This window comes from Alligator mississippiensis, chromosome 12, assembly GCF_030867095.1.
Source record: "Alligator mississippiensis isolate rAllMis1 chromosome 12, rAllMis1, whole genome shotgun sequence".
NCBI classification, from domain to species: Eukaryota; Metazoa; Chordata; order Crocodylia; family Alligatoridae; genus Alligator; species Alligator mississippiensis.
The window spans coordinates 16,026,905-16,043,758 of record NC_081835.1 but is presented as its reverse complement, the minus strand read 5'-3'; the positions used below and the strand labels follow the sequence as shown (position 1 = coordinate 16,043,758).

The 16,854-nt window shown below is 42.4% G+C and overlaps 1 protein-coding gene across 1 annotated transcript in view; it reads left to right on the top strand.

Annotated features, from left to right (window-relative positions):
• C12H3orf20 (chromosome 12 C3orf20 homolog) overlaps positions 1-16,854 on the top strand; it is a 53,641-nt gene that overhangs the window by 12,456 nt on the left and 24,331 nt on the right. The window contains exons 7-11 of the mRNA XM_059715997.1: positions 2,708-2,839; positions 7,354-7,477; positions 8,616-8,871; positions 10,484-10,796; positions 14,347-14,454. Of these exons, the coding sequence (XP_059571980.1) occupies positions 2,708-2,839; positions 7,354-7,477; positions 8,616-8,871; positions 10,484-10,796; positions 14,347-14,454 (933 nt within the window). The remainder of the gene's footprint in view (positions 1-2,707; positions 2,840-7,353; positions 7,478-8,615; positions 8,872-10,483; positions 10,797-14,346; positions 14,455-16,854) is intronic.

Genomic DNA, 16,854 nt, shown 5'->3' with positions numbered 1-16,854 from the left:
CTCACCAGTGCCGAATAGAGGGGAAGAATCACTTCCCTTGACCTACTGGCAGCACACGTACCAATGCATTCCAGTATGCTGTTAGCCTTCTTTGTAACAAGGGCACTCCACTGGCTCATATTCAGCTTATTGTCCATCATAACCCCCAGGTCCTTTTCCACAGAGCTGCTGCCCAGCCAGTCAGCCCCCAATCTGTCCTGGTGCATGAGATTGTTCCATCCTAAGTGCAGGTCTTTGCACTTGTCTTTGTTCAACCCCCTGAGATTCCTTTTGGCCCAATCCTCCATTTTGTCTAAATTACTCTGAATCCTAGCCCTACCCTCCAGCGTATCTACTACTCTCCACAACTTGGTGTCATCTGCAAATTTGCTGAGGGTGCACTCCCTACTTGCTGGTCTTTCTGCACATCAGGATGGTTTGTTCCTGCACTCTCAATAAGGCTTCCTTGAAGTACTGCCAGCAATCCTGGACTCCTCTCTAGGCCTGTGTGAATAGAGAAGTATTCGATTCAGATTTGGATTCGGCCAATTCGGAGGACAGTGATTTGATTCAGAGATTTGGATCACTGTCCTGAATTGATTCAGCCGAATCAGGGTTGGAAAATTTGGTGCTGATTCAGAGAGATTCAGTGATTCGGCCATAGACTATAATGAGGAATCAGTGAAATACCTATAACTGTCATTTTTTGGCAGATTTGGATGAAAACAGCAGGGATGGTAGCCCCTTCTGAGGGCATGATGCCTGCCAAGTTTCAAGGAGATAGGTATAGGGGTTTCTGGGAAACTATACCTCAAACTGCTGAAAGCAAAATTTGTGTCACTTACGTGTATTGGCAGATTTGGATGGAAACAGCAGGGATAGCCTGTAACGGGGCTTTCCCGGTGCTGGTTAGATCTCTGCCCACACACCTGTTTCTGGGCCAGCCTCCCTCCCCTCTTTTCCCCAGGCAGAAACAGCTCACAAAAGGGACAGAAAGGCTGCAGACAGAGGCTTATTTGCTGTTTCTATGCCCCTCCTCCAGAGCACTGTGATTGGGAAGGGGTCTCAGGGAAAGATCACAGCCACTGGCCAGCTACAGATGTCAGTCTTTCCCCACTGCTCCCCCTCCCTCTTCTCAGTTTCTGTTCACCTGAAAGACTGCCTTCTGAATCTTCAAATCTTTTTCTGAATCTTTTCCAAATTGATTCAGAGGGTCCGAATCAATTTGGAGAGTATTTTTGGTCTCCCAGTTCAATTCAAATGTGGTGATTTGGCCTCCAAATTGGGCCAAATCTTCTCCAAATTGAATCAGCACCTGAAGCTTCACACACCCCCTACTCCTCTCCCCCTTAGTCTGGCTTCCCTGGGGATTTTGCCCATGAGTTCCCTGAGTGAGTCGAAGTCTGCTTTTCTGAAGTCCAGGGTCCTTGCTCTGCTGCTCTCCATTTTTCTTTTCCTTAGGATCCTGAACTCAGTCATCTTGTAGTCACTGCTGCCCAAGTTGCCATCCACCAGTACATTCCCCACCAAATTTTCCCTGTTTGTGAGCAGCAGGTCAAGAAGTGCATGGCCTCTAGTTGGCTGCTCCAGCACTTGCACCAGAAAGTTGTCCCCAGTACTCTCCAAAAACTTCCTGGGTTGCCTGTGCACTGCTGTATTGCCCTCCCAGCAGTAATCTGCATGTAATCAAGCCTGTGGTGATAGAATCTTGGAGAAATGGAATTTGCAATCTCAGTTTCCAGCTCTCTCATTGCTTGATAAAGTAGGGGCTGCAGCTTCATTTATTCCTAGAATCAGCTGTGTGTCACCAGAATAAGAGCTTCATGTTGCATAAAAGCTAAGATTATCAAACTTTCTAAGAATAGGGGTGCCTAATTCTGACTATTTTTCATGGAAACTTGGCTTCACTTAGATGCCTTTAAAACTCTCAGCCAAATTATTCAGCATCAATTGAGATCAAAACGAACTTGATATTTGCAAACCAGAAACATCATTGCACTGAAGGAAAAGTATCTGACATTGGGCTCTCAAGAATGATTATACCAGTGGGGGCTAACCTTTTGGGACGGCGTGCCACAAATTAGCCCCAAGCCCTCCCTGTGCACCACTCTGATCCCCTTTTTCTGCCTGATTTGCTGCTTTGCTTTCTGCTCTCTGCCCTATCTCCCACTGTGCTGCCTGTCCCATTCTGAATCAGCCACATGCCAGAAAGAGAAGCTGCTCATGCCACGTATGGCACGTGGGCTTCAGGTTAACCACTCCTGATTTCCACCATGCCTTTATTTTATTTCTGTGTGAGCACCCACCAGTTCAATAGGTTTAGACTCTAATGAAGCAGCTGTAAGTGTCAGAATTCAAGAGTCTTGAGGATCTGTGAGTAATTCACAATTTGTAACTTTGAGGAGTTTCCCACATTTATTTTCCCTCCCTTCTGCAGAACCCCTACCAGTTCACTTTGGTCCCAGTTTTGACACTATTGATAGTAGTTTCACATCAAAGTGAGCAGACATGAATTCTGGCACCTCTTGAATGTAATGGCTGTCATTGTTTGACAAATGGACTCAGTTTTGTTCCAAGTAGTCACAAACCATGGCCAGATTTGTTAGAAATATTTCATAAACCTGTAGAGCTGTCAAGTGAATAGATAGGTATAAATCTCCTGCAGTATCACATAGTAAGAAGACAGAGAAAACTAAGACTCAATTAACCCTGTCCATTTCTTCCTCAGATAAATGACCAGCTAAAACTAAAAGTACTTGGTCAAAACACCATGACAGTTTTTTTTACCTCTTTGGGTGAGACCATCCATCTGTCTCTGTCAAGATCTGCATGCCCACATGCATGCAAAGTTGACAAACGGGTAAGGAACAGTTGTAGAGGCATGAATGTCATCAGGTTCAGTGGTATAACAGTACACCACTAACTCCTAACCAATTTTAAATCCATTAACCAACCATTTTATGTTAAAGGTAACAAAAATATTGTTGTTTCCATTGACCTTATTGAAGCCAAACGTGTTAGCAGTGATAAAATATAGACAAATTGAACCAAACATGAAACCTGCTTGTACATCAGGGACTATTAGAAATTGTCATTTATCTCTTCATCCGTCCCTCAAGCTTTCCAAAGATTCTTGGTCACCATCAGGCACAAGCCCATAGTAACTGCAGGGTCTCCTCTACTAGCACAGGAATGATTTGCAGGGAAATGGGATATCAAATGTTGAGTTTCTAAGGGAGGACTATTATTTTACATCCATTTTCTTTATTTTTTTTCATATGATTTTGCACTTTTTGGTTATGAGGTGGACCAGAAGGAGAAATAGTCCATCAGAAGTCTTGCTCCCACATTTTGGATATACCCAACACATCCAAGTAATTGTTTTGCTGGGTTTGCACTTGGTACAAAGGGGAGAGGGCCAAAGGTAGCTCTAGATACCTCTGTGAGGCTTATCTTGTCATATTGTGCTTCATATGTATTTGTTGTGCTCTACATGGTTATTCTGTCAGCTGAGGACAGCTAGAGCACAATACATCTCTTGCTGTCATCCAGCCTTGTCTTTGTTCCTGACAAAATCACCTACATTGCTGTGTGGGGAATGATAGTTGGTAGCCAGTTCTGTACCAGCTAAAGGATTGCTGTACATTGGCTTTCTGGTTACAGTCCAAAGACACATGGGGAGATTTAGCTTGTGCACTCCTATGCACACTCAAGCCCCTAAGTGAGGTATAAGCAGCCTATTTCTAAGGTATATGGGACACGTCTACATGTGCTATTAATCTGAAGTAGGTTTATTGCTCAGTAAAAGTACTGCACAGCAAGTCTACATGGGAGCATGTCTACACGTGCTCTCTCTTGGGAGCAGATTTGCTCCCAATGGGAGCAGCCCAGTATAGAGTAGCTTGCACCCTCCTCTGCCCCCCTGCAGCAGCCAGGGCAAGCTCCATGCTCTTTCCCCTACCCCTCCCTGCGCTAGCCTTAGGGCTGGCAAGAGGCACAGGGTGGTCTTAGTGGGCATGGGGCTAAGAGAGCTCTGCCAGCTGCAGCTGTCTCCTGGCCCCTTGCACATCAGGAAGGGACCTGATGCCACAAGAGATCTGACCCTTGCAGTGGGCAGAGTTCTTCTGGCCCCATGCACATCCGGATATACAGCTGCGTGGAGCTGGCTGCCCTGAGGAGCAACCAGCGACTGGGAATCCAGCTCTGGGGGGAGCCAGGGAGCTGTGGACAGAGAGCTCCCTGTGCTCTGTGGCCCCCAGCTGGCTAGGCTGACTGGGAGCAAAATTTGCTCCTGGCTAGCATCTACACGTGTTTTACTGTGCAGTATCTACTGCACAGTTAGTTTACTACCTGTATGTATAGGTAGTAGCTTACTGCTCAGTAGACTAATTTACTGCACAGTAAATGTGAACACATGTAGATGGTGATGCTTTACTGTGCAGTAGACTAACCTACTGCACAGTAAAGCATCTCATGTAGACACACCCATGATGTCATATATTTGCAGTTCTTAGACTGGGAGCCTTCCTATGACGACTGGCATGGAAAGTGGCTAGTGCGCTGTGGGTAATACAATAATGCTAAACCTTATTTACCTACTAACTGATTAGCTAAAATCTGGGGCCCTGTGGTTTGTTTCCAAGAGAAAATTAATTTTGTAGTTGGGTGTCTTTCATACAGTCCTGTATTCACAAAGGATATGCCAAGTCCTTTTCTGTGGACAAGGAGGACTAATAAAGGAGAAGTCCTTTGTTCACAGCTATAAGCTTCTTTTAGCTAGCACTCTCTCTGTCAAAGACACTCCTTCTCTGCGGGCCAGAAAAGCCTCTATGCATATTTCAGGCGCTTCCTTGCTGCTTTCTTTTCTTTTGCTGATCTTTTTCCATTTTTCTCTCTCAGACCCCTGGACAAACATAGCTTCTCCAGTAAATGCCTCTACCAGTGCGTTTGCTGCATCCGTTCCTAGGAAAACCCCTTGGGGCCACACATTTCAGCTCCTAGAGAAGTCTTGTTTCCAAAGGATCCTATTGTTGTCCACCTACATGGCTACATAAAGGAACATAGTGATTACTTTACTAGTTCCTGAATGGAAGATAGGTCTTGCTGAGGTTATCTGGTGCAACAGCCAAATCAACCTACGCCAGAACAATTCCTCTATAAGAATTTACAATTTTTTCCACTGGATGGCAGATAGTGCTCCTAGCATTTTCATGAAATGGGCTGTTTTCTTCCAATCCCCAGACTAGTTTCCAGATCAGAGAAGTGTACGTAAGTCATGGCACATGTTTTATCCACCCTCTCATATTCACTGCTAGCAAAATTTACTGCCCCACCTCCAACACAAGTCTCTTGCATGAGTGATATCCTGTGTAAGGGCTATGAGTGAGGATTACAGGATATATTTATAGTAAATGGGATAAATTCATGCAATCAGCAGGAATAAGTCTTATACAAGCTCTCTATACTGACGGGAATTTCATTCTGAGCTAATGGCATTTTACTCCCCTGTGCGTGCAGATCCTTTTATCCAGGGTTTTTTTGCTTATCAGCAAAAGCAAACACCATTTTTAGAGGAAGTAGATAAACAAAGTATTCCCCCTATTTTAAAAATATATGCGACACTGGACCTTTTTAAATTGCTTCCCAAGGCTCCCATTGACCTTTGAAGAGTAACCCCTTGGAGTTATATTGAAACTTGTCTTGAAGGCAGCCCTGTCTTGTAAGAGCTCATTCCCAGGTTCTTTCTTAAATATTTATATAGTGGATGCACTTTTGTAGACAGACAACCTTTCAATTAAGATGCTTTATTAGCCCAAAGGCTGCCTGCACAAGGTTGGGTGAATGACATATTTCTTAACCATCTGATGTTAATTGGGGAAGCCTTTACATTTAGAATTCGTTGACGTCTCTAGTGGCATTTTGGTTTTACTGCTTCACTTCTTAAAAACCGATAAACTAAAAGGGCTTATTCATCATGCAAGAAAGACAATTGCCACCTTAAAATACAAGGGTCGTGGCAGACGCATATATTTTTCTCCTTGCTGCTAACAACTTAGGTAGCAAAGGCTGGAAAAAAAATGTTTGACATCCCATTTACTTGTTACAAGTCCTGTTTGATGATGCTCTAGTTTATAAGCAGTTTCACTTTGGGGTTCTCAGTGCTGAAAAGGGAGGTCTTGGGGAGAACATTTATTTGCTGGAAGAGCATGTGATTAGCACTGGAATTAAAAGGTGGGAAAATGCTGGCACCTGTTTAGCAGGATGAGGTTTAGTTCCATTTCCTTTGATAGTGTCCACTTAAACCCTCTGATTAGGTGTGCAAGGCAAGCTTCATTTTCCTGTATCTGAGAACAAGCCAGACCCTCATCTCATGCATAATAGTGCATCTCTACTGACTTCAGAGAAATAAAGGACCCAAGACTCAAAAGGACTTCTGGAGCCATTGAGCCCCTGATATCACATGCAGTAACGTAATAGCATCCCATTTGTAAACTGATTAAGCTCCATTTTTCAAAGGGCTTTGGAGGCTCTTCTCCAGCTGGAAGGGTCTTTCAACTTCTGATAGTTAGAATTTAGTTTACACCAGTTGAGGATCTCTCCTGTTTACATAGAGGCTGGACAGTCTGGCTAACCTTCAAGGCGGCATCACTTCACATTGAACTGATATAGATATATATCTAGATATATATCTATATAGATATATATCTAGATATATATTCAGTCTATAACAGTCAATGACTTGAATCAGTCATGGTTCAAGGTTATATACCCAAGTTTTATATTATGAACATTGCATACACACACACACACACTTTCTTATTATTACCAAGAGATATTTGCATTCAATAGGCTGCAGCCTTCCTGTGTCCACACTGTTTAATAGTGGAACAAACATGCTTCAGTTGTCTCTTTCCAATAAGGTGTAAAAAGAGCAAGTTTGTTAAACCCTAGTAATTCAGAAAAATTCTGAGAATCCCATGTAATTGGAAAAGAAAGAGGCACAGCAAGAAAACAATGTAACTAGCTAATTTACTTTTCATGTCACGCGCACTACAAAATTATGAGTGTATTATTAGAAAAGGAAGTGATTGGAAGAGAAGATAAGTGTGAGGGGACCATCTAGTCATCCCCGGTTTGGAATAGTTTCTCAACTAAATGGGCAAAAGCGATGTTCCTAATGTAAGACTTGGGTATATAACCTTGAACCATGACTGATTCAAGTCATTTACTGTTATAGACTGAATCACAACAAGCATGGTGCCCACCTACTGCACTAGCAACCTGTCAGTCCTGGTGTTATTAGGAGTTTGAAGTATTGGAAGCAAGGTACTGTTCTAACAAAAAATGTTGAATTTCTCCTTTTACTCTTTAAAGGGATTTTCAAAAACCAGCAATATTGAAGAGAGTGAATACCAATTAAAGAGAGCCTTGGTAGAGATTAAGAAGCGATTCCAGAGGACAGTGAAACAATTTATAAATGCCATTTTGATGGCTTCAGGTATGCTCTTTTCTGTTGAGTTCCAACAAAGTGCTATGTGCTCCACATAGATATAATAAGTTCAGATTGTTGCCCCCAAAACTTTGCAGGTTGACTCAGACACCTGTTAAAGCAAGGGGGAGGTAATAAGACCGCAACAGTGGAGAAGTTGGGAAAGATCTTTCCTGAACAGCTTCCTGGAAGAGACAGAGTAAAAAGGAAAGAACAAAGTGGGTGTTGAGAGGAAGGTGAAGATAGCTGAGCAAGGGCAGAAACTAGGAAGATAGACACATCCTCTGTGACTAACATTTGTTACACATGTCCTGGCTTTTCAACCTCTGCACACCCAACCCCAGTTCTGCACGAAGTTCTTTTTTCGCATGTTTTACCATATTGAATAACAGTATTGGTCATGTTTAAGTAAGAGTATGAGGAGCTATGTGAACCAACAAGTTCCTCCATGACCCGTTCATCTTTGGAGATCTAATTAAAATGTTTCCCTTCCCCTCTGAAAAGGCTTGTCTGATGAACAAACCTCACTTTCACCTCATAAAATCATGCAACTCAAGGGTGAATGAGCAATGTGTACTTATTTTTGAAAAGCTAAGAGCATCTAGTATGTGCTGCCAGTTTAAGCCACTCATACACAGATTCTCAGAAACAGGAATAATCATTGTGCTTCCATGACTGCTTAAACTAGTGGCTCTCAAGTTTTTTAGACACAAGGGACCTCTAGATATATTCAAGGCACCCTTTGGAAAATGCCAGCTCTTAGCTTGCACTCTTTTTTGCCTATAGAAAAATAATACAGCATTTTTTCTGTTACAAATAACTCAAACCCAAACATTTCAAACAGAAATCCATAGTTGTAGTCTTTCTATCATGTGAATCACATTTGTAAACCTAAGAGTATGTGTGGATCCCTTAGATCTCAAGGCACCCCAAGGTGTCATGGCAACTCTGGTTGAGAATCACTGGCTTAGACTCTGAAGGTGAATGGCCAAACAAGCACTGTGATTGCATGCATTTCCTGACCATTGGTAGAGATAGAAGTTGGAGTCATGAAAACTGAAAACACATTCTTCTCCCTACAACTGAAGCTAAGAAAAATTTCTCAGAAGTCAATCCTGAGGTGTTGGCTTTCGGTTTTGGTTGGCAGGTTTATATTCTATAGACTATCCAGTCCTGCAAAGAACAAAGCAAATGAAGTTCAAAACAAAGGCAGTGTCACCTCAGACCTGGACTCAAGGAGTGAAAGAAAAGGATGCTTCAGTGGCTTCAGATACAAAAAGACCTCAAAAACCCTCAAGCAGACAAGCTGAACAAAAGACATCATCTTCCAGGCTTTCTAGCAGGGCAGCTGATGAAGGCAGATCTCACCTGGCTATCATGACACGACCGAAGCCTGCACCAAGGTTTGCTTGGAAATGCACTCCCTTTCCCTGCTTGGGGGTTAGGACAGAGTGTCCTTGTGATTTGTGGGGTTACAAGTTGTTTTTATCAATTAAGCAGTTGGCAGAATTTTATTGAATTCTTTGGGTCAAATCCTCACCTGGTGTTTTTTGGTGTAGTGCTCTCAGTTTCAGAAGTCTGCTGACTGACACATCTACATGTGCCATTAATGTGCAGCAATAAACCCCAGAGCTTGTTGCTTCGGGGTTTATTGCTCCCAGGAAGCTCCCAGGTATACACTTACACGTGCACCCTGACAGCAGCACATTGAGCCCAATCAGAGCAGTCCTGGCGCGGGTCAGCCTGCCAGGCTGGGGCTTTTCTGACCGGGCTCAGTGTGCTGCGGTGGGTCTGGCCGGGGCACGGAGGTGCTTCAGCACAGGGCTAGCTGGCACTACACTACATGTGCACTGTTGCACAAGAAAAAACTCTATAGCAGGATAGCACTTGTATTTACAGGTATTACCCTACTGTGGAATTTATTCATTTCCCGTGCCCCAAATAGGGCCTCACATGTAGACGTTGAGACATTTACTGTGGAGCTAATTAGTCAGCTCCTCAATAAACATCTTGTGTAGACACGCCACTAAGTATCTAATTCTTTAGGTTAAGTAAAGAGCACATTGAGACTCCATCTTACCTTCTTTTTCAGCATACTGCTCTTTTCTTGTTTAAGTTTACATTAGTGTTACCAGCTATTTTGTGCATTTACTCCTCAGTGAAGAGATGAAGGATCATTCCCATAGTGAACTGACTCAGGTTGATATTATACTTATATTCTAGGGCTTCTTTGCACCACATTCCTGAAGGATCATGACTTGCAATGGGAAAAGCATGGTGCATTTTCTGACTCCTCCAATGATCAAACTCCCTTTGATCTGGAGCAGTATGGTGCCTTTAAGTAGAGGCAGTATCAAAATGCAAAATGGGGAACCAGGAACTTCTTTTGCAAAGTTTCTGATCTTGAGATTAAAGCTTTTAAAGCCCATGTCTGTCTTGAGTGGAGATTAATACCCATGAGTCCAATCTTGACTTTTTAAAGGGTCAGATTTCCATGTGACCCACTTTTTCTCAACTACAGTTTTCTTTGCAATGTTTCAGACATGCTATAGCCTCCATTTTAAAACATGAGAACTGTGTCCTGCATTTAACTAGTACCTAGCCTTTCATTCAATTGCATAAATATCTATTCCACATTGGGTACATCTAAAAGAGATGCTATGTTGCCATAGCAATGAGCTATGGTGATGTAACTCATCACTATAGTGACGTAGCATCGGCAGGCACTAACCAAGATGCCGCTAGTACTGTGCAGTATCAATGAGCTACTTGCACAATAGCTTGTTGCTACTGTGCAGTAGGGTCAGAAACAACCTATGTGTCACTGGGACTGTGCAGTTCCAGTAGGTACTGCCCAGTCATTTAGTGCTTGCTGCTGCACAGTAAGCTACTACTTTAGCAAATAATAAATGACTACGCAGTACCAACTGCACAGTGGGGTGCACATGTAGACATACCCGCTATGTCATTTTATAGTCTCTTATTTCACTAAAATTAATATCATCCACCTTGCAGGGTTAAAATTGTTGCAGCTGGAGATAAATACTCTCCCAGTGCATGGGCTTCCTCTATGGCTGACTGCCCTATTGTGCTTCGGAAGCTGCTGACCAAAGAAGACACTAGACCAGGCTGCAAGTGTATTGTGAAAATCCCATTTGTTACAGACTTGGAGTTTGACAAGTTTATCTCAGCCCCCAGAAAGTCCGATCAGATCCTAGTGATCTTTGTCTTCTCATCCCAAAGTCCTGCCTGTTCTCCCATCTTGGAGGAGACCTTACAGAACCTGTACATAGAAAAACAGCATGGGCGCCCATCTCCGTGCATTCAGGTAAGTTAGGATCAGGAATAAAGAACAGGAAATCAGTGCATCAGTGATCCCCACTGACCGAAAGGTAAAGCAGGTATAGTTCTAGTGAAAAATGCTGGACTGTCAGTGCTGGAGATGGAAGCACTTTTCATGGAGGGTGGACAGCATAGATGTCAGTCATTCAAGCACTGTCATTCTCCCCACAACCAACCACTGTACCCAAATCGTGTCCTAGGGTGGGAAGAAGACAGTTCTAGGGGCAAAGGTAAAGTTCAATTTCCTGCTTTATTAACTGTTAAATTACATTTGGACCCTAAACTGCTTGACATTTTCCCTTGAGATAATGATGGTGAGGCTTTTCGCCCATATTTGTTCACCCATCACTGTGTCACTGATATGACAACATGCGCAAATATGGTGGAAGAAATGTATAAGCAACAAGCGTTTCCATTCCAACTGTTACTAGGAAAATACAAGTACAGGAGCTGTCCTCACGCTGCACAGACTAACCGCTGGGGTGTGCTGTTGCTCTATTAGAAAGAACTGCAGGTGCCTTTAGCTAACTGATCACTATGGGGCACTACTGCTGCTTCAAACCCAGTTGCAAATGCAATTCTGTGTCTATAAGGAAATTGCCCTTAAGGATAGCAGCTCAAAAACTGTCTCCAGTCCAATTCAACTGGACAAGGGATGCTGCAATATCTCTGTTGTGCAGTCAAGTTAAAAATATCCGCTTTATAGGCAAAAGAGAGAATCAGATACATTCCTGGATTAGGCTTTTTGAGAGCAAAAGTCACTGAAATCACTGCAGGCTGACTTAATGATAGAGTCGAGTGAGGTTCACTCCATCATGCAGTGCAGACAGGAGACTGGGAAATGGCATTTCAATGTGAGAGTTCAGAGCTAGCATACTGCAAACTCTGTTTCTAAAGATTTTGAAATGACAGCATTAAATGTTGGCCTGAATTCCAAAAATATTGATGTGAAGCGTTACAGTCCTGTATGCATCTTTGTGTGAAGCCTGAGATTCCTTGTATTTGCTTATTTGGCAAATAGATAAGTCTGGTCATCCAGTGAGGAGGGAAAAGTAATATAATCAAAGGGTATTTCAGATATCGCAAAGGCTGCTTAAATGAAATTTCTTTTGCTTTAGTGCTTGCAGAGCCCAGCCTAATGTGATTTTGTATCAGGCCCTAAAGCAGCCAAGTCATTATACAGTTTTCTCATAAAACTCCTACTCCTACCAAACAGAAATGAAAATGGAAATCAATAAAATCTTTTCAAACATTAAAACAAAAGCCCTACCATGATTTTTATCCCACAGAAAGGAGAAGTGCCAGAAACTCCATGAAGTCCATTAAGGACTTTGCTGTTCACAAATATATATGGAAGGTGATAGGAAGCAATAGAAAACACCACAATCGTTAGATATCAACCTTATCTTCTGCAAAAAAGACATCACAACAGTTCATTTAAACAGCATTAAATCAGTAGATGAAAGCTACATTAGATGATGGATTACAATGTATATTTACTATATATACATCCACGATCCCCTATGATTTCTAGATACAAAGACTACAATGTGCTTTGACCTTCAACATTACACTGGTGAAATCATATGCTTTCCTTTACTTCGGTCCAGGTTTAAATCCCTTGGACCATTTTTCCTGATAGACATGTCTGTTAGGGGGTGGGGGTGGGGAGGGGAAAAGCTGTTTCTATTAAGGGAAAGCTTAAGCAAACAAACCAAATAGGAAACTTTCAAGAACAAACATGTTTTCAAAGATAGGGATTTTCCTTCCCACTTCTGGTTCTTTATGGTGTACACGAAGATCTGAAAGTGTGTTCTGAAGGAGATATTCCTGCTTGTTTGTTTCTTTGCTCATTTTGCTAGAGGACCTCTTTAACAATTTCAGAGTTGTATACTATTCAATAAGATCTTATACATTATAGAAGGGGGGGTATTGAATCACTTAACAGTCCTTCCCCTCTGCAAAATGTTTATCATCCATTGGCATTAAGGTGGTGTTTACCAAATCCAGATATAAACAGATAGTCCCAGCCCCCCTCAATTGCTCAGATAGTAGAGTGATAGCCAGCCATCTGAAGTCTATGCCTTTTTCTTTCCTTCTCGTGATATCATAACTTTACTAGTTTTCCAATCATCACTGAGATTCCCTGGGTGACCTACTAAAAACCTAAAATGAGAAGGGAGAAAACATCTTATAATTATTTTCAGGCTTCCTTTATGCCTCATAAAGGCATAAAAAGGACACAACCCAATATGTATTTTTTTTGTCTGCTGCAGCTTCAGTGTTCATAGTCTCTCTGGTGGGTGAAAGCTAGCCCGAGAAATATGGGTACCTGATAGGACTTGCCATGGCCTGAAAGGAAATGCTGGGTAGGCCTGTGTGAAGCAGCTAGTATTCGCTTTGGATTCGGCCGATTTGGGGGACAGTGATTCAAATCGGTGATTCGAATCACTGTCCCTATTCAATTTGGCCAAATCTGATTCGGAGCAGCCGACTCTCCGAATCAGCCAGGCCAGGCCCATCCCATCCCATCCCCTGCCCCTCTCCCAGCCTAGCAATGGCTGCCCCGTGTGCCCCAGCTCGCAGCACTTGGGGGGAAAAAAAGCCCCATCTCAGCAGGTGCTGTCGGGTGGGGGCGATCCCCACTGCCCCCCACTACCCCACGCTGCATGCGCTCCTAGTCAGCTGTCTACACATGCCTTACGGCACAGTAACTACGTGGCAGTTAATTTAATACTTGCATTTGCAGGTAGGAAACTAACTGTTGAGTAGAGCAAATTACTGTGCTGTAAAGGTCTGCACATGTAGACAGTGATGCTTACTATGCGGTAATTTGGCCACTGTTTACCGTGCAGTAAAGTGTCTTGTGTAGACGCACTTGCTGTATACCTAACCCAGGCATTTTAGTTGAACCATTATTGCTAACAATGCAGAAAATACTCTGACCTGGGTTCAGAGGTGGTTTTAGTTTGGACTAGTCTAGTCAGTTGGTGCTATAAGATAGAGCCTGGGTGCTACTATCCCAAGGAAAAAAATCACTTGAGTGATTTCTAAGGGGAAATCACAGGCAAAAATCACTCAAATGCTAATCATTTGCCAATGCCCTCCCATAGTTCCCCTGGAAAACCAAGCAGATTCTTGGCCAATTAACTGTGAAGGAACTATAGAGCATCTCAGCACAAAGAACTATGAGTTATGCCCCCAAAATGACATGGATGAGAGACATAGGAGCAAGGACATAGTAATGGGATTCCTGTGAGAATGGTCAAATCCAGGTTGACTAAGCCTTGAAGACAGAACCTAGAAAGCTAGAGTGGGCACAGCACTTACAAACACCTATAGGGAACAATCCCTGTACATCAGTAAGATGGTGGGCAAAAATCACTTACCTCCCTTTCCCATTGTTAAATTCAGTTATTCTACCTTTTCAATTGTTTAATGACAGCAACTAATATCTGGGCTTCAATTTGACACTGAAACCTCAGGGGAGATCCCAGAGATTCCTGGAAGGAATGACTATGTTTGTCCCCTTCCAGTGCAAACATGACTCTTACCGCCTGTTGCGGTATGACATGGACAGCTCTGCAAGACAACAGCCACCGCTACTTGTGCAGAAGCACGCTGTCACCCCAGGGATGGTGCTGGTAAGTGTAATGCAGTCATTCATATATATAATACATCATGAAGACATAAAATGCTACCTGGCCGCCAAGTTCAGAGTAAATGAGACTGATTACCAGCATCAGCCTGAAGAGCAGAAATGACTGACTTATAGAAACAGATGTTTCTTGACTCCAAATTATGATAATCCTGGAAAAGATGCTGTTTTAATGTTGGAGGCAAGTTTCTTTACAAGGAGGAGAGATGGGCCCCACAAGGTTTGGATACAGATGCAAACTCAAACTTCCCTAGCATCTACCTGAATCAGATCCATTGTCTCACGGCTCACTGCTGACTTGCAAAGCCAGCCCAATCCACTTTGGATTTTAACTTTTCCAAAGATTCAAGGGGGTTGAATTCAATGTCTATCAGGAAGTCAAAGTCATATAAAAGTGGTTCTTCCAGTGTCCATATGAATATTTTTCTCTGTCCACATATTTTTCCAAATCAGGAGCTGAGCATGGAATAGACGATTGTCTAATCTGACGAACAACAGAACCATCTTGTTCAGTCACCAGTTATATTGCTGTTGACTCATGAAGTCTTTTGGGTTTTGCTTTTACCCATAGTGTATCCCTTCACATAGGAGCTTTTGTCCAAAAGGCTCTCTGAGCACAGATTTAAAGTGACTTCTGCTCTATATTAGGTCTCTCTTTACCCATCCTTGATATGGAGCTACCTCAGGGATGGAGTACATCAGTCTTTCATGCTCTATAGAAATGTCACTATATATTTTAGGACAGGAACTAACTAAAGACTAACATATCTGCATGTACCTACAACAGCAGGCTAAACTGGCAGAATACAGTTATGTAAATGTGGTTTGGCTTATGCTGATTATTGTGAAAAGTTCCAAGAGGTTTTTAATGCTCTCAGGTGAGTTTGTCCCAACAGAGCAATGGATCTGATTGTGAAATGCTCCCTCTGGGCCTGACTCTGTGCTGCAGAAGTCAATACCAGTACATCTATTGTTTTCAGCATTGCAAGATAATGAACGGTGTTTTGCTTTTGATGTCCTTGATTTAGCCTAACAATTTACCACATAAGTATCCCCATAAGGAATTCACTTCTGATTGCACAGTTAGCCCTGAAACATCCGACAGGGGACCCACTTAGGAAAAATAAATGCCACATCACAAAAGAAGTTAGTGTTCATAAAATATTCCAAAAAAAAAAGCCTTATGGGAAAAATCTCATGTTCACTTGAGTAAGAATTTTCACTGATAAAGACTTCAGACTTTTGCCTTCAATATTTATATTCTAAACTCATTTCTATTAACACTGATACTTCAGCTGTTCTAGTCTATAAATGTGCCAGTCCATCAGTATGTGGGCTATTCCTAATCAGCTGATGAGTGTAAATAATTGCATCAAGCCCTTCTAATGTCCAGCCAAAACCTTGCACACGCCCAGTCTCAGCTAGCACATGGCACTTTCCATAGATTGCACAGTTTACAATGAACTTTGTTGCATGAGATAGCCCACGAAATAAGCACTAGCTCCATTTTGCAAACAGGGAAATGGAGATACAGAGAAATTAAAGTCCACATCACACTTCAAGCCACTGACAAATTAGGAAAAAATATCCATTTTCCAATGTCCTGTTTTATACAGAATAAATACTATGATACTGAATGACTAGGAGTAGTCACTGCTTTGGGCAGGGTCATTTATAATGAAGCATAGTTCGCTTATTGGGAGTTCTGGCTCTTCTGTTGAGATGTTTTTATATTGGTCCATTGAAAGAGGTGCCAAGTTAGATAACACCCATAGAAGAGGCAAAGCCTTTAATGAATGCCTTGCTGTGTTCTAATACAGCTTCTTTACAGCCTTTTAAATCTTTGACTACAGAAGGGTAATGATTTTGTCTCCCTGGACTGACAGTCCAAGGAATTAGAACAGTTCTAAGGCTATTCTTCATTCACTTTAGCAACAAGAAGCCATTGGATGCCTTCCTCAACACAGTTAATCTTATTGTTAACATACAGCCTTGATGTACAGACAAATGCGACAGCAAGGTCAGAACAGAGGTCATTGCCAAAGCATTTGAACTTCATGACATGGTTTCACTAAAAGGACTTGGATTCCTGTAACCAAGCTGTTATTGCCAAAACTTCTTCAGAGAAAGGAGCTAAAGGAAGGGCTGAAAGTCTAATGACAGATTTTTCAAATAACATTTTGATCATTGCCTGACATAAGTCAAATTAAAACACAAGGAAGGGATTTTGTGAAAAGAAAGGGATGGCTGAAAGGGGCAGAAACATTGAAAACAGCAGATCTGGCCAAGGAAAGAGTAAATTTAGTGGTTGGATCACAGGGCTGGTAGTCAAGCGATCTGGGTTTTTATTCCAGCTGTGTAACTCACAGAATGTCCTTGGACAAGC